Here is a 17,220-nt window from a genome sequence, read left to right as displayed (position 1 = left end):
ATATTCCAAAGACACCATATACAATCATTAAGGGCTTGTCTGGTTAAACAGCCTTTTTCCTTGTTTTTTTGAAGATGTCAATCATTTGCTGCAGCACAGCACAGAACATGGAGCTTTCTATTTGTGTCCTCTTGCTTTCTTCACTGCCTGCAAGTCCCAACAATTCTTTAAGTGCATTCTAAAGCCATTTCCATGTATATATTTCAAAATTTATAGTAAAACAGAAGAAAATCATTAAGTAACATTAGATTTCTTCTCTAGCTCAGGAAGGTAATGAGACACCACCTCTTCATACCAGTTTCCTGCTGTCTTAGGTTCTCAGACCTCATGACAGGAAATTGTCATTTCACTTGAAGCAAAATGACACCATTCAGAGCATGTGAATTATCATTTTATCTTTGTCAAAAAAGCAGTGATAATTATGTTTCCATGCCTAACCATGGAAAAAGTTAACTATAAATTCATGGAATAGCTACAGGAAAACTAATTATTAATGGAAAGAAGTCCATTTGAAAATTGAGTAATTTTTTTTAAAAGGAATTGAAGAAAAAAACTTGTGGGAGGAACAGATAAAAAGTGTCTGGAAAAATGTAAGTTAATAGAAAATACAATAGGAAGGAAACCTAGCAGACCTCAGAAAGACCTCAAAATGACACTGCAGAAAAAGTTAAAAGTGAGCATGTGTCATGATCTGGCCAAATTTCAGATCAATAAAGTTTGCAAGAAGCATCATTTTTACAGAAAGTCATTATTTCTCTTCTTCAGGGGTCTGTCTGCTGCCTCAGAATATGATTTCAATTTTGAGTTGCTATTCCTGTTTTGGGTTGCTATCCTGTGAGTATTTTTGGGTTGCTATCCTGTGTGGATTTGTCTCAGCTGATCAGAACAAATGCCATCAGCTTCATAAAATAATGTAAATTCTTAAGACATGCCTTCAGTACCCAAACACCTATGCATGTTTCACAAATGAGGGTACAGGATTGAATGGTCAAAGGTTTTCAAGGACATATATTTGTCCTTGGTATTTTCAAACATCTCAGATCTGCTTTTGTTTTTTAAGGCTGAGTAATACTATGAGAAATGTATATATCATCAAATGTCACACACTTTGAATAGACAAAGTAATGCAAATATTTATGTACTATTCTGCAAGTGGAAGGTCCACAGAGAAGTGAACTTGCAGTTTAAATTAATCTCTAAACATATTTTAATACACTGTACAGTATTTTTCAACCAAATACAACCTTTCAGTTAAAATATTTCTACTTTAAGTAGATTAACAGCAAAACTTCATATGGCATACGTACATATGTCAATTTATACAGCTTTTTAATCACATTCTTGCAGAATCTTACAAAGAATTTAAGAGTCTGCTCCAACTCTGTGCATTTTTTGACACTTGTTAGTTAAAATTAATGAATTCTTTGAATGAATTCCATAGAAATGGTGTTTCCACCAAAAAACCCCAAAAGTCTAGAATTATTTTCAGTGTTTGTTAAAACTTCTGCACTGAGCAACCAGCAAAGACAAGCACAGTCAGCTGAATTAGAAAAGTAACATAAATCCTGGTATTACACCTGTTAGCAAAAATGGTTTTTTAGAATGTACAGGTAACTTATTAGACAATCACTTTTTGAGAAGCACAAGCAGGTGAAACCAGGTTTAGAATAATATATTTTCTGATTTTTTTCTAGAGATTTCTTTTATAGATGTGATTTATTTGGTTTATAATATTGCTTTAAGATACTATAATATTAAGTTTATAAGACCTTGCTATTTGTCTTTTGCCACCAATGACAAAACTCAGCACTTCATAACAAAGGTAGGATTCAATTCTTCATACTCATTCCATTTTATTAACTCAGTACCCACCAGGGTATTTTAAAATTCTAATAAAGTAGAATGTGAAAAGCATCAGTTTATTTACTGCAACATTGCTTTAAAATTTTTGCCACTTTTTAACAAACCAAATAAAAATTAGTTTTTATTTGGTTTTTTTAAATTAGTATTTTATTTTATATAGTTGCAGCTCATTGTTATGATTTTTCATACAGCAACCATGCAGATCAAATATATTCCTGGACAATCTTGCCTAACTTATAAATTGTTTTTCCATCTGAAGCTGGGAGTTTCATCACGTACTGTTAAGAAAAAGAAACCAAATTAGTTACAAACCAATACTGAGATTTTATTTATAAATATTAGATTATCCCAAACTTAACCTGTACATGAATATGTATGTCTACACATGACATTTATTATTAAAACTAATGAAATACTGTCTTTCATGACAGTGTTCACTTTTAATTGAAGGTGATAAACATTAACTACTTCACAATGTAACCTAGCAGCATAAAGAGTGATTAATAAAAAGGTCTTAATAATCCTCTAGTTATTTCAAGTTTGGTATATTAAACTTTCTAGGTATCAAAAAATCTGAGCTAGTAGAGTGCTTGTTGCATTTTCTGAAATTCATAACCTTTAGATGGAAAAAATCTGTGCTCTTAAATTAAGAATAGATAAATTATTTTTATCTCTTCATCAGCTATGAAGTGAAACACTGACCAAATTATTTATAACCAACCATGGGATAAAGCTTACACGTGTGCATTGTGCCACACTCCTGCTTACAAGACATTATTTTTGTTTTAAGTAAGAAGAGTAACATTTTTGTTTGAACTAAGAGGCAGTGTCACTCCCAATTGCAGATATAAAAGTTATGTACCCACAAAATCTGCAATCCCTAGTACTGAGTGGGTAATTAATGGCTGCAGCAGGCAGCATATGGCCATCATTTACAGTGAGTAACTCACTTGTAAGGTTGTAATATGCCTGTCACATTCATTATTGATACTGACGAGATGTTCCTTTGGAAAAACGTTTGGAGAAAATTAAGCAAGACAGTGTTATGTCTACAGCTCAAGTCCTCTGTAATGAGAACAAAACTTGAGACACTGCAAGGTCTTGGAATATGAGGAAAGGGCATCAAAGGATATTAAAATCAAATGAGCAAGTACCATGAGTACACAAGCATTTGTATGCTACATGCTCAGAATCAGTCTTCCTTAACAGATGCCCTTAATTTGAACCGAAAAATGGGTAAAGGTCATGTGATGTTAAGCATTTACCATAGGTCTGGGCCTAAGCTTGTATTTAAAAATTCAGCAATCCCAAGAGCTCTGATGAGATTGATTCTCACTTTCTCTGTGCCCCAAAATTCAAGTTTAAAAAACAAAACAAATGTCAAAGAGCACATCTTGTGCTTCTAGGAAAGCAAGGCACATCTGAATCAAGGGCCTCCAACTGGAGTAGGAGAGTCCCAATAATTATTCTGACTAGTATCTCCTCTAGTTATTTAAGCTTTCTAATAATTTCAAGTAGTGGATACTTTGTGAACAGATGCATGACTATATCTGCTCTCTCTTCAAAACTGAAATGTGATTTCTGAGAAAAACTGAGTTATTTTTGTTTGGTAAACATGAAAAGAGTGGTTTTGAGAAAACAAACCCTTAAGTCAGTAGCTCACTCAACCAGATTATTTCCTGGGCATTCAAAATGAAGACATTCTTGTAGGGAAGATTAGCTTTAAAGAAAAAGTTAATTTATCCACTATTTGATCTCAACAGAAAATGCTGTTGCTTGAACTACTTTGAGAGTGAAAAGAAGGGATAAACAGCCAACAGCACCTCATGCCCTTGATGAATCGGGTGGAACAAAATTGGAGGAATGTACAAATCAATGATGTATGTTAATAACCAAGAATTGAGACAATATTTAAAAGCTGGTGCAGTAAGTACCATGTTGGTAAAGTTTCTATGGCATTCTGCACAAAATAAGCCCAAAGAGAACATTTTCTGAGCTTCAGTGATGACTGTATTCATGTAACTCTAGCCTATTTTCCTTGTATAAAAAGCAGGTTGTTATTACTATTACAAAACTTCAGTCTCAATTGTTCAGTTAGTACCTAGTAGATATTCTATCAGTAAGATAAACAGAGGGTCTAAGTTGAAAAAAATACACTAATTTAATGTTGTTATTCAGGTTGGTAAATGGTGAAAATCTGCAACAGCTGTAAATTCATGTAATTATTTACTTATAAATAGACAGTCCTGAGTGCAGTCATGTATTGTACAGGAAGAAATATTTTCCTAAGCTTTGGCTGAGTAACGTTTCCATATGCACGTGCCATTACAGAAACAACACTTCACCTTGTTCACTAAGAGTAAAGGCACAATGTAAAAACACTAAACTAAATACAGCAGCTCTACTTAGGTACTGTACTAATCAGTAATTGCAAAAATTTACACTGCATGATTTTAACCATCTCTGTAGCACATATATACAAAAATATGCAAAATATTTAGCACAGGCAGAAACTTAAATGTAAACCCATAAAATGCTACATTCATGCATATTTAGGTATGAATTTCAGAAAATACAAGAAGGTATTAATGCTAGCATTAGGAATGTATTCTGTGGTATGTTTAAAATAAAAATTTAAAGGGATGTGCATTGTAGTAATCTGAGCTCTAAGCATTCAAATACTCAGTAAGATATTTTCTAAAAGCTTGTGAATACTGTACAATCATTGTGCATACTACTCTACTTTAATTTGTCTAATGGACAGCTACTGCAAAAAATTGCATTTTTTCCCCTAGAAAATAATGCACAAAAATAATATGAGAAATAATGCATAGAACATAAAAAAAAAATGACCCTCCTTCCACCCTCCATCCACAACTTACACACTTTTCCTTCTTTTTCCAGCTTTTTCAAGTGGACTAGGAGGTTATGTTCTGCTGCTGGAAGTAAATTCTCAGGGATTTCCTAATGGGAACAAAAAAATGCATTTTGTATTTGTTTAAATACTCATCAACTATTTTTTTCAATACATGGAACCAATGGTTTATTACCACAGATTTTCCTCTTCTGAATCAGTAAGGGAACATTCAGTTAGTTACGTAACAACAGGAAACTAAGATGAGTAAATCAATTTTACACCTGTTAAATGGGCGATCTAACAACACATTTTTGTTTACTTTGCTAGATTTTTTGCATTATACATTTGTGTGATGAAAACTTTGGCCAGCACTCCTCCTCTGAGCTTGGTTTGCCCTGGGTTGTCGGTGTAGGTGAGTATTTTTACAGACAAATTTATAATGCGCTTCTCCACAGGTAACTATTCTTTCTATTCCATGACAACATTTGCATAGCTTTAAATACCCTGTAGCAATTAGTATCTGTGAGTAAATAATAAAAAAATGTAACAGCTTCAGGAGGACAAAATATCTCTTAAAATTCTTCGATGCTCATTATGTAAAAAGCAGTAACACCTGTTGCCTAGAAAAGCTGTGGATGCCCCATCCCTAGAAGGGTTCAAGGACAAGGTGGATGGGGCTTTAGGCAACCTGGTCTTGTGGAAGGTGTCTCTGCCCATAGCAGGGGGGATGGACCTTTAAAGTCCCTTCCATCCCAAACCATTTAATGATTGTAAGATGTCTGCTCAAAATCCTCCTCTCCAGCTCTACCATCTTAAAGGTAAAGCTCTCTTTTTTTCCTTTTTTGAAAATTAAAAAGTTCTTCAAATACTATGTATGGCAGGAAAAGTCACTAGCAAACTAGTTAAAAAATTGTGAACCTTAAGAATACTTTGAAAGCATATATTTTTTTTGTACTATAAAGCTGTAATAGTACTGAAAAAATTCTTATACAGAACAAGTGGTTTGTGATTTACAGAAACAGGAGAATGGCTCTATACTTAAAACCTAGTTCATAAGGCAGGAGAACTGCAGAAGCTGAATGGCCATAGGTAAAGATACATCAGCACTGCAAAATGTTCACCACGATGCAGGCATTCTTTCGGAAACGAGGTATCAGCAGAACCATGAAAAATGAGCTGTGAAGCTGTTACAGACCAGCTCCCAAGCCACAGACATTGGCAACTTTGACATCTTCCTCCAAAGCAGAAATACTGTATCTCTTATCTCTACTGGTTAGGAGGGTAACCCCACACCACAGGGAAAAATTGCAGAGGTTACATGAAGGATGATGAAGTAGCAACAAAGTACTGTTACACCAGTCTAAGGACACATACAAGCTATCCAACATCAGAGCTGCAAAATCCTTCTCTGTGCTGTGGAACTGCAGTTCACCCGTAACCTCCTGCAGACTGATAAATCAAGAACTCTAAGTTTTCAACCATTCTTCAGGAGACCCCAAACACACTCTGGGAAATCCACAACCAACAGTCATGTCATACTTTTCACTTTGAACCAAGCACTACAACTTAATTTTTACTTAGTCTTACAAAACTGTGCCTAAGACTTGGATAGTTAAACAAGTTTCTAAGAATCATGTGGGCCTCACTCCAATGAAGTGCTTAAACGAGTGCTTAAAGGCACAGTTATAATTGAACCCTGAACAGGCAGAAATATTTTTTATCCCTTTCAAAGAGCCACCATGATTTTCACTCAAAGACCATTGCTGTTACATACAAGTTTTATGAACCTAACTTCAATTTTCTTTAGTTTGATCTAAAAACTTTTGATCAACAATTACCTTGTATACCATCTTTACAAGCTCTGAGGACGTAAATGATTTCCCAGTGTTCTTCTGGAAAACACTCAGAATTTGCTGTTCACGTGCAAGGCGATGAGAAATGTAGTTTTGGATTCTAGTATTTGCATCACGTACTACTGGGCCATGACCTAAAAATCAAAACACATGTACCAGAGCACTATTACTTACATTTGTAATTAAGTATGCTATTGAATAATTGAAACATTCTTATGTTAACTCTAGTAGATTTAAAAGCCATGAGAAAAAGATCTGAATGTCTGTATTGCAGTCTGCATCTGCAAAGAATTAAGATGGAAAGGAAAAATTAGGATATTAGAAGTCTGAATGGGGAAAAGGGAATACTTCAGATGGAATAAAGAAAGCAAGGGAAGACTACTTTAGGCCATTTGAAAAAAGGAAAGGAGTTCACTGCTGAACAGATTTAAAAGATGAGATTTAGATACTGTATTATCTCTGTTTGCCTGTCTTCCTCTCCCCAAAGGATATTGACACTAATGATTTAAACTGATACTGGCCTTTGAACAATAATGGCTGATGCAAAGGACTCAGGTACTACTCTACCTCCCATCCTGTTGGGGCAAACATCAAGGTGACATCTTTAATTGTAACAGGTAATTTTCCCAAACAAATTTTCACACTAAGTTATGCCTTTAAAAACACTGTTGTGAGTATGATTAAAGGAATGAATAGAGAACAAATAAAAGGGGCAGTTGGAGTGTGTCAGGGCAGGAAAAATAGAAGGCACAGGAAAGTTATAGGTGGATCATTTAATGTCTGGCTAGTTAATAAACAAAACATATTTTTTCCTGGACTGACTGTAGCAGATCAGAAATGTTCAACTTACTTAAAGGTCTTTGAATCACATTATGAGAAGCCTTAATTGGTAAATTACTAACCTTTATGAAAAATCAAATGCTGTCTCACAGTACATTAAAATGACAGAGAAAATATTGTTCAGCCACGAGAGTTACATGCATGGAAATTAAACTTATTGTGTTACTTATAGAGGAATTGACTTGCACAAACATTCATCACATGCTTTTGATAGCAAGGTTTCCTATTTCTTTGCCTGTACAACTCACCTGAAGTAGCAGCAGGAACTTCCAGCTCTGCCCTCTGAGTGCAAAGTCTAAGTAATTTATAAAATTAGTAGAAAAGAAACTACCATAAAAAACAATAGCTTTCTTTTAGAAGTTATTTGGTATCATCAAAATCAGCTTCTTTTGAGGTTCTCTAACTATTAAAAGAATCACTGTATTCTTTACTTGTACTTTTGGGTTTACTGATTAAATGGGTTTTTAATTTTTAAGCTTTTAAAATCAAAGCTTATTTTGCCTGACGACAGACAGCTTATAGAAAAAGAGCAACTGATTTTTCATGGTTTGAACTAAAGTGTCAAAGGAATCTATCCTTCTGTAAGGCAAAATATTTCTACATCTCAACTTACTCATTTCAGCATGTTTGAAATTACTAAGTATACATAGAAACTCACCTTGTTTAAGTAAGTATTATAAATACAAGATATGTAATGTGTAAACATAAAGCTATACTGGCATATGCATTTATATTTAATGATTTCAAACATATTTAATATGAAGCTATTTTCCTTGCAAAATAAATTACAAGTATAACAGTATCTCTACCGTTACCATTTATGTACTCAAAACTTAAAACAAATTTCAGAAAAACATAGTAATAGATACAAAGCAGAGACTGTAATGTTAACTGTCCATTCTCTTGCATTCTCTAATGACAGAAGTCTCACTGAACTAATCAAAATTAAGGGTTGCACATGGAATCCCAAGGCATCCTTAAAACCTGGCCCTGCTCTTCCAAGTGATTTAATTGACTTAGACTACAAGACCAATGCCAGAACCTGAAATGGAACCCACATTTTGCAAAGTTAAAGGGACTTCATCTCCATTACATCATCTGATCTGCAGCTGTTGTGTATGCATATATGTACATTAAAATGATCTCAGAAAGCTTGGAACTAAATCCAGATGTGGGACTTTCCCATCCATTATTTTTCAGGGACAGCAGTAGTTATTTATTTATTTATTGATAAATGGATTAATAGCTGAATAAAAGTAAAAAGTTTCTGAGCATATGAAAAGCACTCTCAAAATATGACTGTCTTTCCATTAATTCAGCTTTAATTTCAGACAGATTCACATTATTTCCTCATAACACATTGTGAAGTGTCAGATTCTCTTACTTTAAATTACAGCACAAAGGACAGAAGTGAAGGAAACAATTGGCTCATTAAATCTTCCACAAATTCCTAATTTTGGTACCATTTTTTTCTGTACTACCAAGGAAAATTGTCTATTATTACAGGATGGGGAGCCCTCTGCTGACTAAAATGCCCTTTTCTTGTTCCAAGGATTCTCATCAAATATTATCTGTAATTAGATATCACGAGTGTTGTGTCTAAGTAATTCCCACATTAAATTAAAAAAGAAATATAGAAGGGGAAGGATTGACAAAATTCACCTACTCTCAGGTAGCCAGCAGTCAGTTTGTTACAAAAATTCATGCAATTGTGAGGCTACCACATGAGTTCTGAAGCATTGGTGGAGGAAACAGTTCAAGAATTATGAAGACCTAATACTGCAGCACAGAGTGATTGACTTATATAGAATATATTGATAAAGGAAACTACTTCTGCTGTAGTTATACCCAACAGTATCACCACTTGTTCTGATTGTGCAATAGCACTTTTTGCACAACTGCATGTACATTTTGTGGTGCATGGATGAAAAAAGTCAGTTCCAAACCATCTCAATACTTAGCTATCATCACTGAAAATACACAATGTCAGACTGGCTTCCTAATTGCAAGTCCAGTAAGAACACAGATAAAACAGTAGCAAACACAAATAAAGAGCACAGATGTTCAGCCTTGGTGAATTTGTAATCTAGATCCAAAACCATTAAGAACAGAGCGAAACACAACAGATAAAATTGATAAACCAAACAGAACTTGACATATATGGGGTTTTGGAAGGCTCCTTCAGTTAGAGGAGCAGACTGCATTTTGCAGGTATTAAGAAAAAAATAAAAACATTTGGTTTAGATTCTGGAAGCTAAAAAATTGTTAGCTTTAATGGTTAGTTAAGTCAGCTAAGTCAATATATATGACCAAGTCACTATTCTGTCTACATCAACCTCCACATCTATGGAATATGTAAGAATGCTTTTCTTAAACAGCATTTTTTTCTGAGATCTTAAAGGACACATACTTCAAAAGAAGGCTATTTTAAGACTGAACACAAGAGAGTAGGCTAAACATAGATGGCTAATGGAAAAAGGCACAACTGAGAACATAGATACAGTAGCCTGGAATGACAAGTTGAAGATGAAACAGAAGAAGTCAGAAAAAAATCCTGAGATGTAGTTCTGAAAAAGCAAATGAGGAGCTTAAAGTGTAGTTACATAATGAATTCTTAAAATGTAGTCTTGTCAAACAGACATGTGGTATATATGAAAAGTGAATGCATTCCCAATGTTTGAATGAGAGAGAGGAAAAGAATTGAAGGAAATCCATATGAATGAACAGACAACTTATTTTTAGAACATTTTGGCCTCCTGGTTCTTGTTCAAATTGTACCTAAATCATTTACTAACATTACCACTTTACAGTTCTGCAGCTTTCCAAGATGACTTTGTGATTAATCTGTACTGCAAGGGACACACAACTCCCAAAAAACGTTGCTAGGTTACTCACATTGACAGTGTATGTGGGGATGAAAAGGAACAAAAGAACAACTATTATTTTTTTCTTCCAGGATAACATCCAAGCACAGGGATAGAGTAATATAAGAAAATTAAATCTGCTGTATGATTCCAACAGTGAAAGATTATGGCCCCTGGAGTCTTTGGGCACAGAAAGACAAGACCCACCCTGAAATAGAGAAATTTAAGAAAGGAAGATACCTATCGCTGAAAATTTTAAAGTTTTGCAAACTACCATGACAAAGTCAGCTTAGCTTACTGTTTATTAAATTGAATTGTTACATCAGAAGTGATGCTTGATTGTAATAATGGTTCTCAAATTCTTAGAGGAGATTTTTACAAAATTACAAAGTTAAAAGGAGCAGTTAAAACCAAAACCACTTACCTGGATAAATCAAATCTGGTTTCATTTCTAACAACTTTTTCAAAGTCTTCATGTAATCAGACAGATCTTCTATTACTGTTGTTCCTTCCCCTAAAATACAGTCACCCGAAAATACAGCATTTTCTTCTTCTAGATGCAAAATCATATGATCATCAGTGTGTCCTGGTGTGTATAAAACTCTGTTCAAAGAACAAAAAAAGCATATGTTTTTCATACAGCATATATACTTCATTTTTGAAGCCAGAACAAATTATGGTAAAATACACTTGGCAAAGCAGCCCATAACATGAACAAGAAAAAACTGACCAAAAAACACTGAAAAGTTGATGTAAACAAGTATCATCTTGCCTAATCCCAATCCATTTTCTTACACCATCTAAAGAACACCAATCATCTCTAGCATGCTATTACTTACATGACACACCATAAAACAAGTACATTAAAGGAGCTGACTATCCATGCATTATTTCTGTTATAGAGGGCATTATTCTGAAGCTTTAAAAAAATCAAATTGACTTTTTTTTTTCCAGATTGAAACACTTGAAGTTCTTGATATACATGTTGTACTTTGAAAGGAGGGTAAGGATGATATCTTTCATTTAGAAATTAACTACAAACTTCTGAACCCCACCCAGATAAAGTTCAGCCTCCAAAAAAGTATTTTTCCTTGAAAGCCCCATAGCACAGTGGAGCACAGCTGTAAAATACAGAGAACCTTGGTCTCTCAGCTGTTCTATGTGCAGGTCATTAAACACCTGCATGGTAAGGATTAAGGACCCACAGCTTGGACAAGCAGTGTATAGCATGCAGCAAAGGGACAGTGGGTATGTATGTAGCATATGGTAACCTGAGCTGCCAAGGAGCTGCATTGGGGTGGCCTTTCATGATGATTTCTGAAAAGCAGAAGGGCCTTATGCTGAGGCTGATGCAGACTGAAAATAACACAACTGCAATCAGCATCACTGCTGATATTCATTAGAACCTTCTCGCTAATGGCAGATGCATCAAAGCAGTGATCAGGAACTGACAGAGCTGGTGCCAAGTGTGGTGTACAGGGCAAGGCTAAACAGCTCCCAGCCAAGCTGCTGCAGGGCTGGGAGACCACGAGTGCAGCATCATCTGCTGCAACGACTTCCAGCTCCTGCTGAATACTGAGCTCAGGAGAAAGCAGGTGAGCCATCGCCCTGTGGAGGCAAATCAAAATCAAGTTGATGGGCTCACCTTTGGGACATGGTATCCTTCAGTTCTTGAAGAAATTTCACCAGGAAGCCAAACCACTAACATAAAAAAATAGCAGAAAGAGAACACCAGACAGTGTGTGGAGAGGTGCTGCCAGAGAGGTGCTGCTTGCTGTGGCACACCTTGAAAACCTGACAGTTGTTAACTAAAATCTAACATGCAGATCCTGCAGTTTTGGAACCAGTGGTTACTGAATTAATCCAGGTGAGAATACCTGCTTTTAATCAACCATAAAGTTAGGCTGCATTAGCCCCGTTACAACCCACCCATAGGGGCTGTGATGTTTGGTATAAATTCTCTTCAGGATCAACAAGAACACCAGACTATGTGTCTGGGAACTCCCATGCTTTCTGGTATAAACAAGCCCACTGTTTGGTCTCAGAAGTGCTGGCTAAGAAGCCCTTCACTTCGAGGACACACTTCAACAAGCTCCCAAATGTCGCAACAGACTTCTCCCAGGTGTTGGCTACAAGTCCTGTATTTTACAACACCCCTCAACAGGCTCCCAACTCCCACACCAGCACAGCCAGCCTGTTTGAGCCCTCCAGGCTCCAAGTTGGGGTGGGGAACTGGTGGAGGCACTGTGAATCTGAAGGCAGAAAAGGCAGTTGGCTCAGGACCATGCTGTTCCCTCTCCAGGGGACTCTCCCTGCCAATCACAACTTCCCTGTCACGTGTCAGAACGTCTGAGACAAAACATGCCCCTGCCTGGTCCTCCACAGTCCCAAACTTCAAAATGTGCTAATCTTTGACTCACTTGGATTGAAATTAAAAAAAATTATTTTCCATCTCCAAATTTTTGTCCAGACATGGGCCACTTAGGGCAGTGAAAGGCCTTCAGTATGCAATGAAAAATGCTTTTTACTTCTATTTTTACACTAATAAAATAAAATGCTTTTGGACAAAACACACCCCTTTTCTTTTTAAATGTTTTTTCCTTGCAATCAACCAAGTGACATAGTCTACAAGTGGGATATAGTTCTCATCTAAAATGAGGAAAACAAGCAAACTCTGTCCTTATAAGAATAATGCCTTGTTAGTGAAAGGAGTCTGAAAACAGAATGGTCAGACCTTTTTATTGTGTGTGTGCTTCCATGAGGCACAGCAGCTTTCTGTTTCACACTCATTCAGACTAACATTACAGACAGTACATGCCACAGAAAGAAGTCCTCCAAAACTAGCACCCTACAAGAACCTCACAGGTTCAAGGTCTAAAATGTAACATTTTAAGTATTAAATGTTTTAGAGTCTCCTAGAGATGTATTTTTAAAGTAAAAAGAAAGGCATGCTAAATAATCCAGCCAGACTACTACAGACTTCCACAATTTAAAGAGTAACTAATTATGTAAGAGTGATGAGAAAATGTGTAAAATCCTATTCGATTTTCCTGCAGAAAGTGTTTTTCTAGGGAAATATTTTTAATTTCTCTGCTGAGTCTAAAGACAAAATCCAAAGGTTAATTTCTGATAATTCTCATTCATAAAAACAGTGTCTTTGTATTAACATATCCTGCTGGATCATGATAGGAAGTCTACATGCATAAGTGCTGAAAAGATTAGATGTATGGATTGGCAATCATTAGAAACCAGGATACACGTACATGTCAGAATTCTGAAGAAAAAAGAACTTGAAGAAATTCATGGTTACCTGAGTGTGGCTCCCTCTGTCTCTACCACATCTCCATCTTTAAGATAAAAATATTTATGTCCTCCTTCTATTGTTTCTTCACAGTGAGGGACACGAGGGAGCTTACTTATGCGGTATTCCGAGTCTGATATGTAAGGAAAGCAAGAAAAATGATGTTTTGAGTTTGTCACTAACAAAGGTAATTCCACAGACAGGTTACTTTTTGAGTAAGTACTATTAATTATCATACACTATGAATACAAATCTAAAAAAACCAAATTCTGTAAAGTAACTTTATATTTGTAGAGCAGCTTTATTCCAGAGCCAAAACCACTAAACAGTGAAAGTCACTGATCCTGAATACAGCACTCTGTACCAGTGACAGAGCTGAAGTTGGAAAAAAATCACAAATGAAATTAATAAAGATCAGTTATTATTGTATTTTACAAATATTCCTTATTGACTCATGAGCCAATTCCCCCAAGTTTTTACAATGCCACCAAGATTTTGGCCCTCACATTTTGCTTTATGATTCACAGAAGCATCACTCAACATTTGTCTAAGATTGGATGAAGACCTTTTGACCTGCAACTTCTCTCAGCTTTTGTCATTCTGAACAGTGCACAAAATGCAAACACCTTGGCTGGAACAGCCATAGATAGCAACCCAGAAAGGCATTCATATCCCTTGCTAGTCTTTCCAACCACACTGATAGGCTGGCAAGCCCAAAATCCTCACCAAGACACCAACTGTTTTCAGTAGTGCCCAGACTTCATGGCAGATAAGCACCTGGCAACTTTACAAAATTAAGCCTGTGACAAAGCTCGTGACAAAGTCCAACAATGTTAAGAATTACCACATTATCCATACTGCTTATTCTCTTCTCAGATGCCAACACAGAAATGTCTCTTACTGTTTATCAACATGGAATACACATTTTTAGGTCAGACTTTACTTGCATACTGCCCTACTGCTTTCCCCTCGTGCTCTGAGGCCTATGAATTTGTCAGCAACTACTAATGGACTCCTCTAAGGAATCCCAAAGTTATGTAGGCTTCTTTTAACAATTCAAGCTATTTGTTTTTACAAAAGTGAAAATAACAATAAATTCATAATTGTTGTCCAAGTAAAACAGAAGCAGTGTCAAGTTTTTCTCACATCTCTTAGTACCATGCTGATAGTAATCTAGGTTTTCATTATTCACACATAAGAAAAATTCACTATGAAAGTATGCACGGGTATTGAAGAAAACCTGTAGTTTTCTACAGCTATTACATTAAGATTATTCATTGCTCTCAATCTACACACTGCAGCAGAATCGTGAAATTGCATATAGTTTATACTGCAATTCCAGAATAATAATCTAGTTGATTTGCACAGAAGCATTCAGTTAATGTTTTTCTTGCCATGTATTTAACATTTTCAGCAATATCTGAAACTTCTGGCCTACCACTTGGAATGTCTTTGCAGATATCAGGTATTCCACCAGTATGATCACGATGCCAGTGCGTCACTAAAATTTCTTGAATGGAGATGTTGAACTCTGACAGTGCTTGCTTTAAACAGCTGATATATTCAGGAATAGCTGGCTCTCCAGTGTCAATAAGGACTCTTCTACACATGGATCACACAAAAGGGAGGGAGAGACACACCAGAGAATAAAGAGTGTTCATGTAACAGCCAAGTAATATTAATAAAATAAGCCAACAGATAGAAATTTAGCAATAGTGTATGTCTCCATATCCAGACAACACCTTTTGCCTCCTGGCATTCCACCCCCGCAGCATAACAATTTAAAAAGTGGAAAAAGTACTAAATGTAGGCCACACCTTTCCAACTCCGCGACAGGTGGCAGAAGCCACCGTTTAGTACCTGAGGTACACACCCGCTTCCCTCACCGAATTCCTGGCCTCGGCCCAAGGGTGGCACGGACCAGACTCCATATCCCACCCACCCCAGCCGCCTCCCAGCACTAGCTCTCCAAGGTAACGCTGTACGGTTTCTTTCCTCTTTTCAGCGCTGACTAAGGGATTTGGGAACAGGTCGCTAGCGGCCTCTCGAGCTGGAGGCAGCGCAGGGCCCGGGGCAGCGGAGCCCGGTGCGCCGCGCCCTGCCCCGCTCTCCGAGCCGGCTCGGTACCTGTGCCCGGAGCCCACCAGGTAGGTGTTGGTGCCCTGCAGGGTCATGGGCCCCGGGTTGCAGCCCAGCACCCGCACCACCCGCGACGAGAGCCGCTCGATGCGTGGCAGCAGCGACACCATCTCTGCAGAGAACTGCCCCGAACCACCGGCTCCGCTTCCCTCACGACGCCGCAGGACGGAAGCCTCAATGGCAGGACGGAAGCCTCTGTGACCGTGCTCCGCCTCCCGGGGCTGGGCCGCGGCGCCTCCCGCCCGCCTGTGGGGCGGCTCCTTCCGTTCCCCGGCGGGCCGGGCCGGGCCGGGCGTGCGGTAAAGCCCGGCTGCTAACGGTAGACACTGTGGCGATGCTGTCGGATAAAGTTCTCCCGTGTGGAGGCGGCCAGTTCTCGGTGGGATTCAGTTCTCCGTGCCGGCTTGGTGTCTCGCTGCTGCCCAGTGAGAGGCACGTCCGTGCCCTGCCGGGTTTTCTAGAGAAATTTGTTGTAAGAGACAGATCCACCTTCTCTGTATCCCAGGAACGCGCCTACTTACAGGGGATGCAGGAACTGCGTATGCTCCCGCACGGCACATAGGAGTTATTTAGGATTTAGCATTTTTAATAAAACTGGAGAGCGCTGGAGAGTGTCCAGCAAAGGGCCTCTAAGGGACTGGAGCATCTCGTTTGTGAGGAAAAGCAGAGAGAGCTGGGGCTGTCCAGCCTGGAGAAGAACAGGCTCAGGAAAATCTCATTTAAAAAAAAAAACAACAAAACAAAGCCGCCAAAAATACAAAACAAACAAAAAACCCCTCGAAAACAAACCCACAAAAAAACCAAAAAAACAAAAAAACCCCAACAAACAAACAAACAAAAAAAACCTTAAAAAACCATCTCTAAAAGCTAATAAAACAATCTCCAAAAACCTGAAGAGGAGGTGTGTAGTGGGCAGAGCCAGGCTCTGTCACAGGGCAATTGCCTCAGGTCCTGTCACGGTGCCCAGTGCCAGCACCAGAGGCGATGGTCACAAACGGGAACACGGGGTGTTCATTCTGAGCATCAGGGAACACTTTTCACTGTGTGGGTGACCAAGAGCTGGCACAGGGGGGTTGTGGAGCTTGCATCGTTGGTGATGCTCAAAACTCATCTGGACACGGTCCTGGACATCTGGCTCTAGGTGGCCCTGCTTGAGCTGGGGGCTTCAAACATGAACTCCAGTGGTCCCTCTCCAGCTCAGCCGTTCTGTGACTTTGTGAAATTGTGTCACTGTCATCCACGTAGAAATAATGTGTTTGCAAGCAGCATTCATTGTAGATCCTGCAAGGTGCTGAGATTTAGCTGCTTGACTTTGCAGGGTCTCCTCTGAAACCCCTGATTAATTGCCTTTCAAGTGACATTGTTAAAGAAAATAGGGCAGACTTGTTTTCTCCTTAAACTACATATAAATGAAGAATAAACATAATTTAACCTGAAATAGAAGCAGGTGGTATTACTGCAGTGATACAAGTTTGCTAATATTAGAATTTCAAATATTATCTG

At 37.8% G+C, this 17,220-nt stretch overlaps 1 protein-coding gene across 2 annotated transcripts; it reads right to left on the bottom strand.

The window, feature by feature from the left end:
* Positions 1 to 1,009: 1,009 nt before the first annotated feature.
* On the bottom strand, positions 1,010 to 15,911 carry LACTB2 (lactamase beta 2). 2 transcript variants are annotated; one of them, XM_054284860.1, is made up of 8 exons: positions 15,706 to 15,911; positions 15,017 to 15,180; positions 13,588 to 13,711; positions 10,702 to 10,880; positions 6,559 to 6,707; positions 4,750 to 4,827; positions 2,074 to 2,141; positions 1,010 to 1,240 (listed from the first exon to the last, which is right to left on the bottom strand). In XM_054284860.1, the coding sequence occupies exons 1-8, from the start codon at positions 15,825 to 15,827 to the stop codon at positions 1,135 to 1,137; spliced, it is 990 nt and encodes a 329-aa protein (XP_054140835.1). In that variant the 5' UTR covers positions 15,828 to 15,911; the 3' UTR covers positions 1,010 to 1,134. The 2 variants fall into 2 exon arrangements, with proteins under 2 accessions (XP_054140835.1, XP_054140834.1); XM_054284859.1 differs by lacking the exon at positions 1,010 to 1,240 and having other exon boundaries at positions 2,024 to 2,141; positions 4,746 to 4,827.
* Positions 15,912 to 17,220: the final 1,309 nt, after the last annotated feature.

Source organism: Melozone crissalis, unplaced genomic scaffold (genome assembly GCF_028551555.1).
Source record: "Melozone crissalis strain CALT ecotype California unplaced genomic scaffold, PUWL_Pcris_2 ptg000042l_1, whole genome shotgun sequence".
Classification (NCBI taxonomy): Eukaryota; Metazoa; Chordata; class Aves; order Passeriformes; family Passerellidae; genus Melozone; species Melozone crissalis.
The sequence above is the reverse complement of the archived record's forward strand: the minus strand, read 5'-3'. Positions and strand labels throughout refer to the sequence as shown.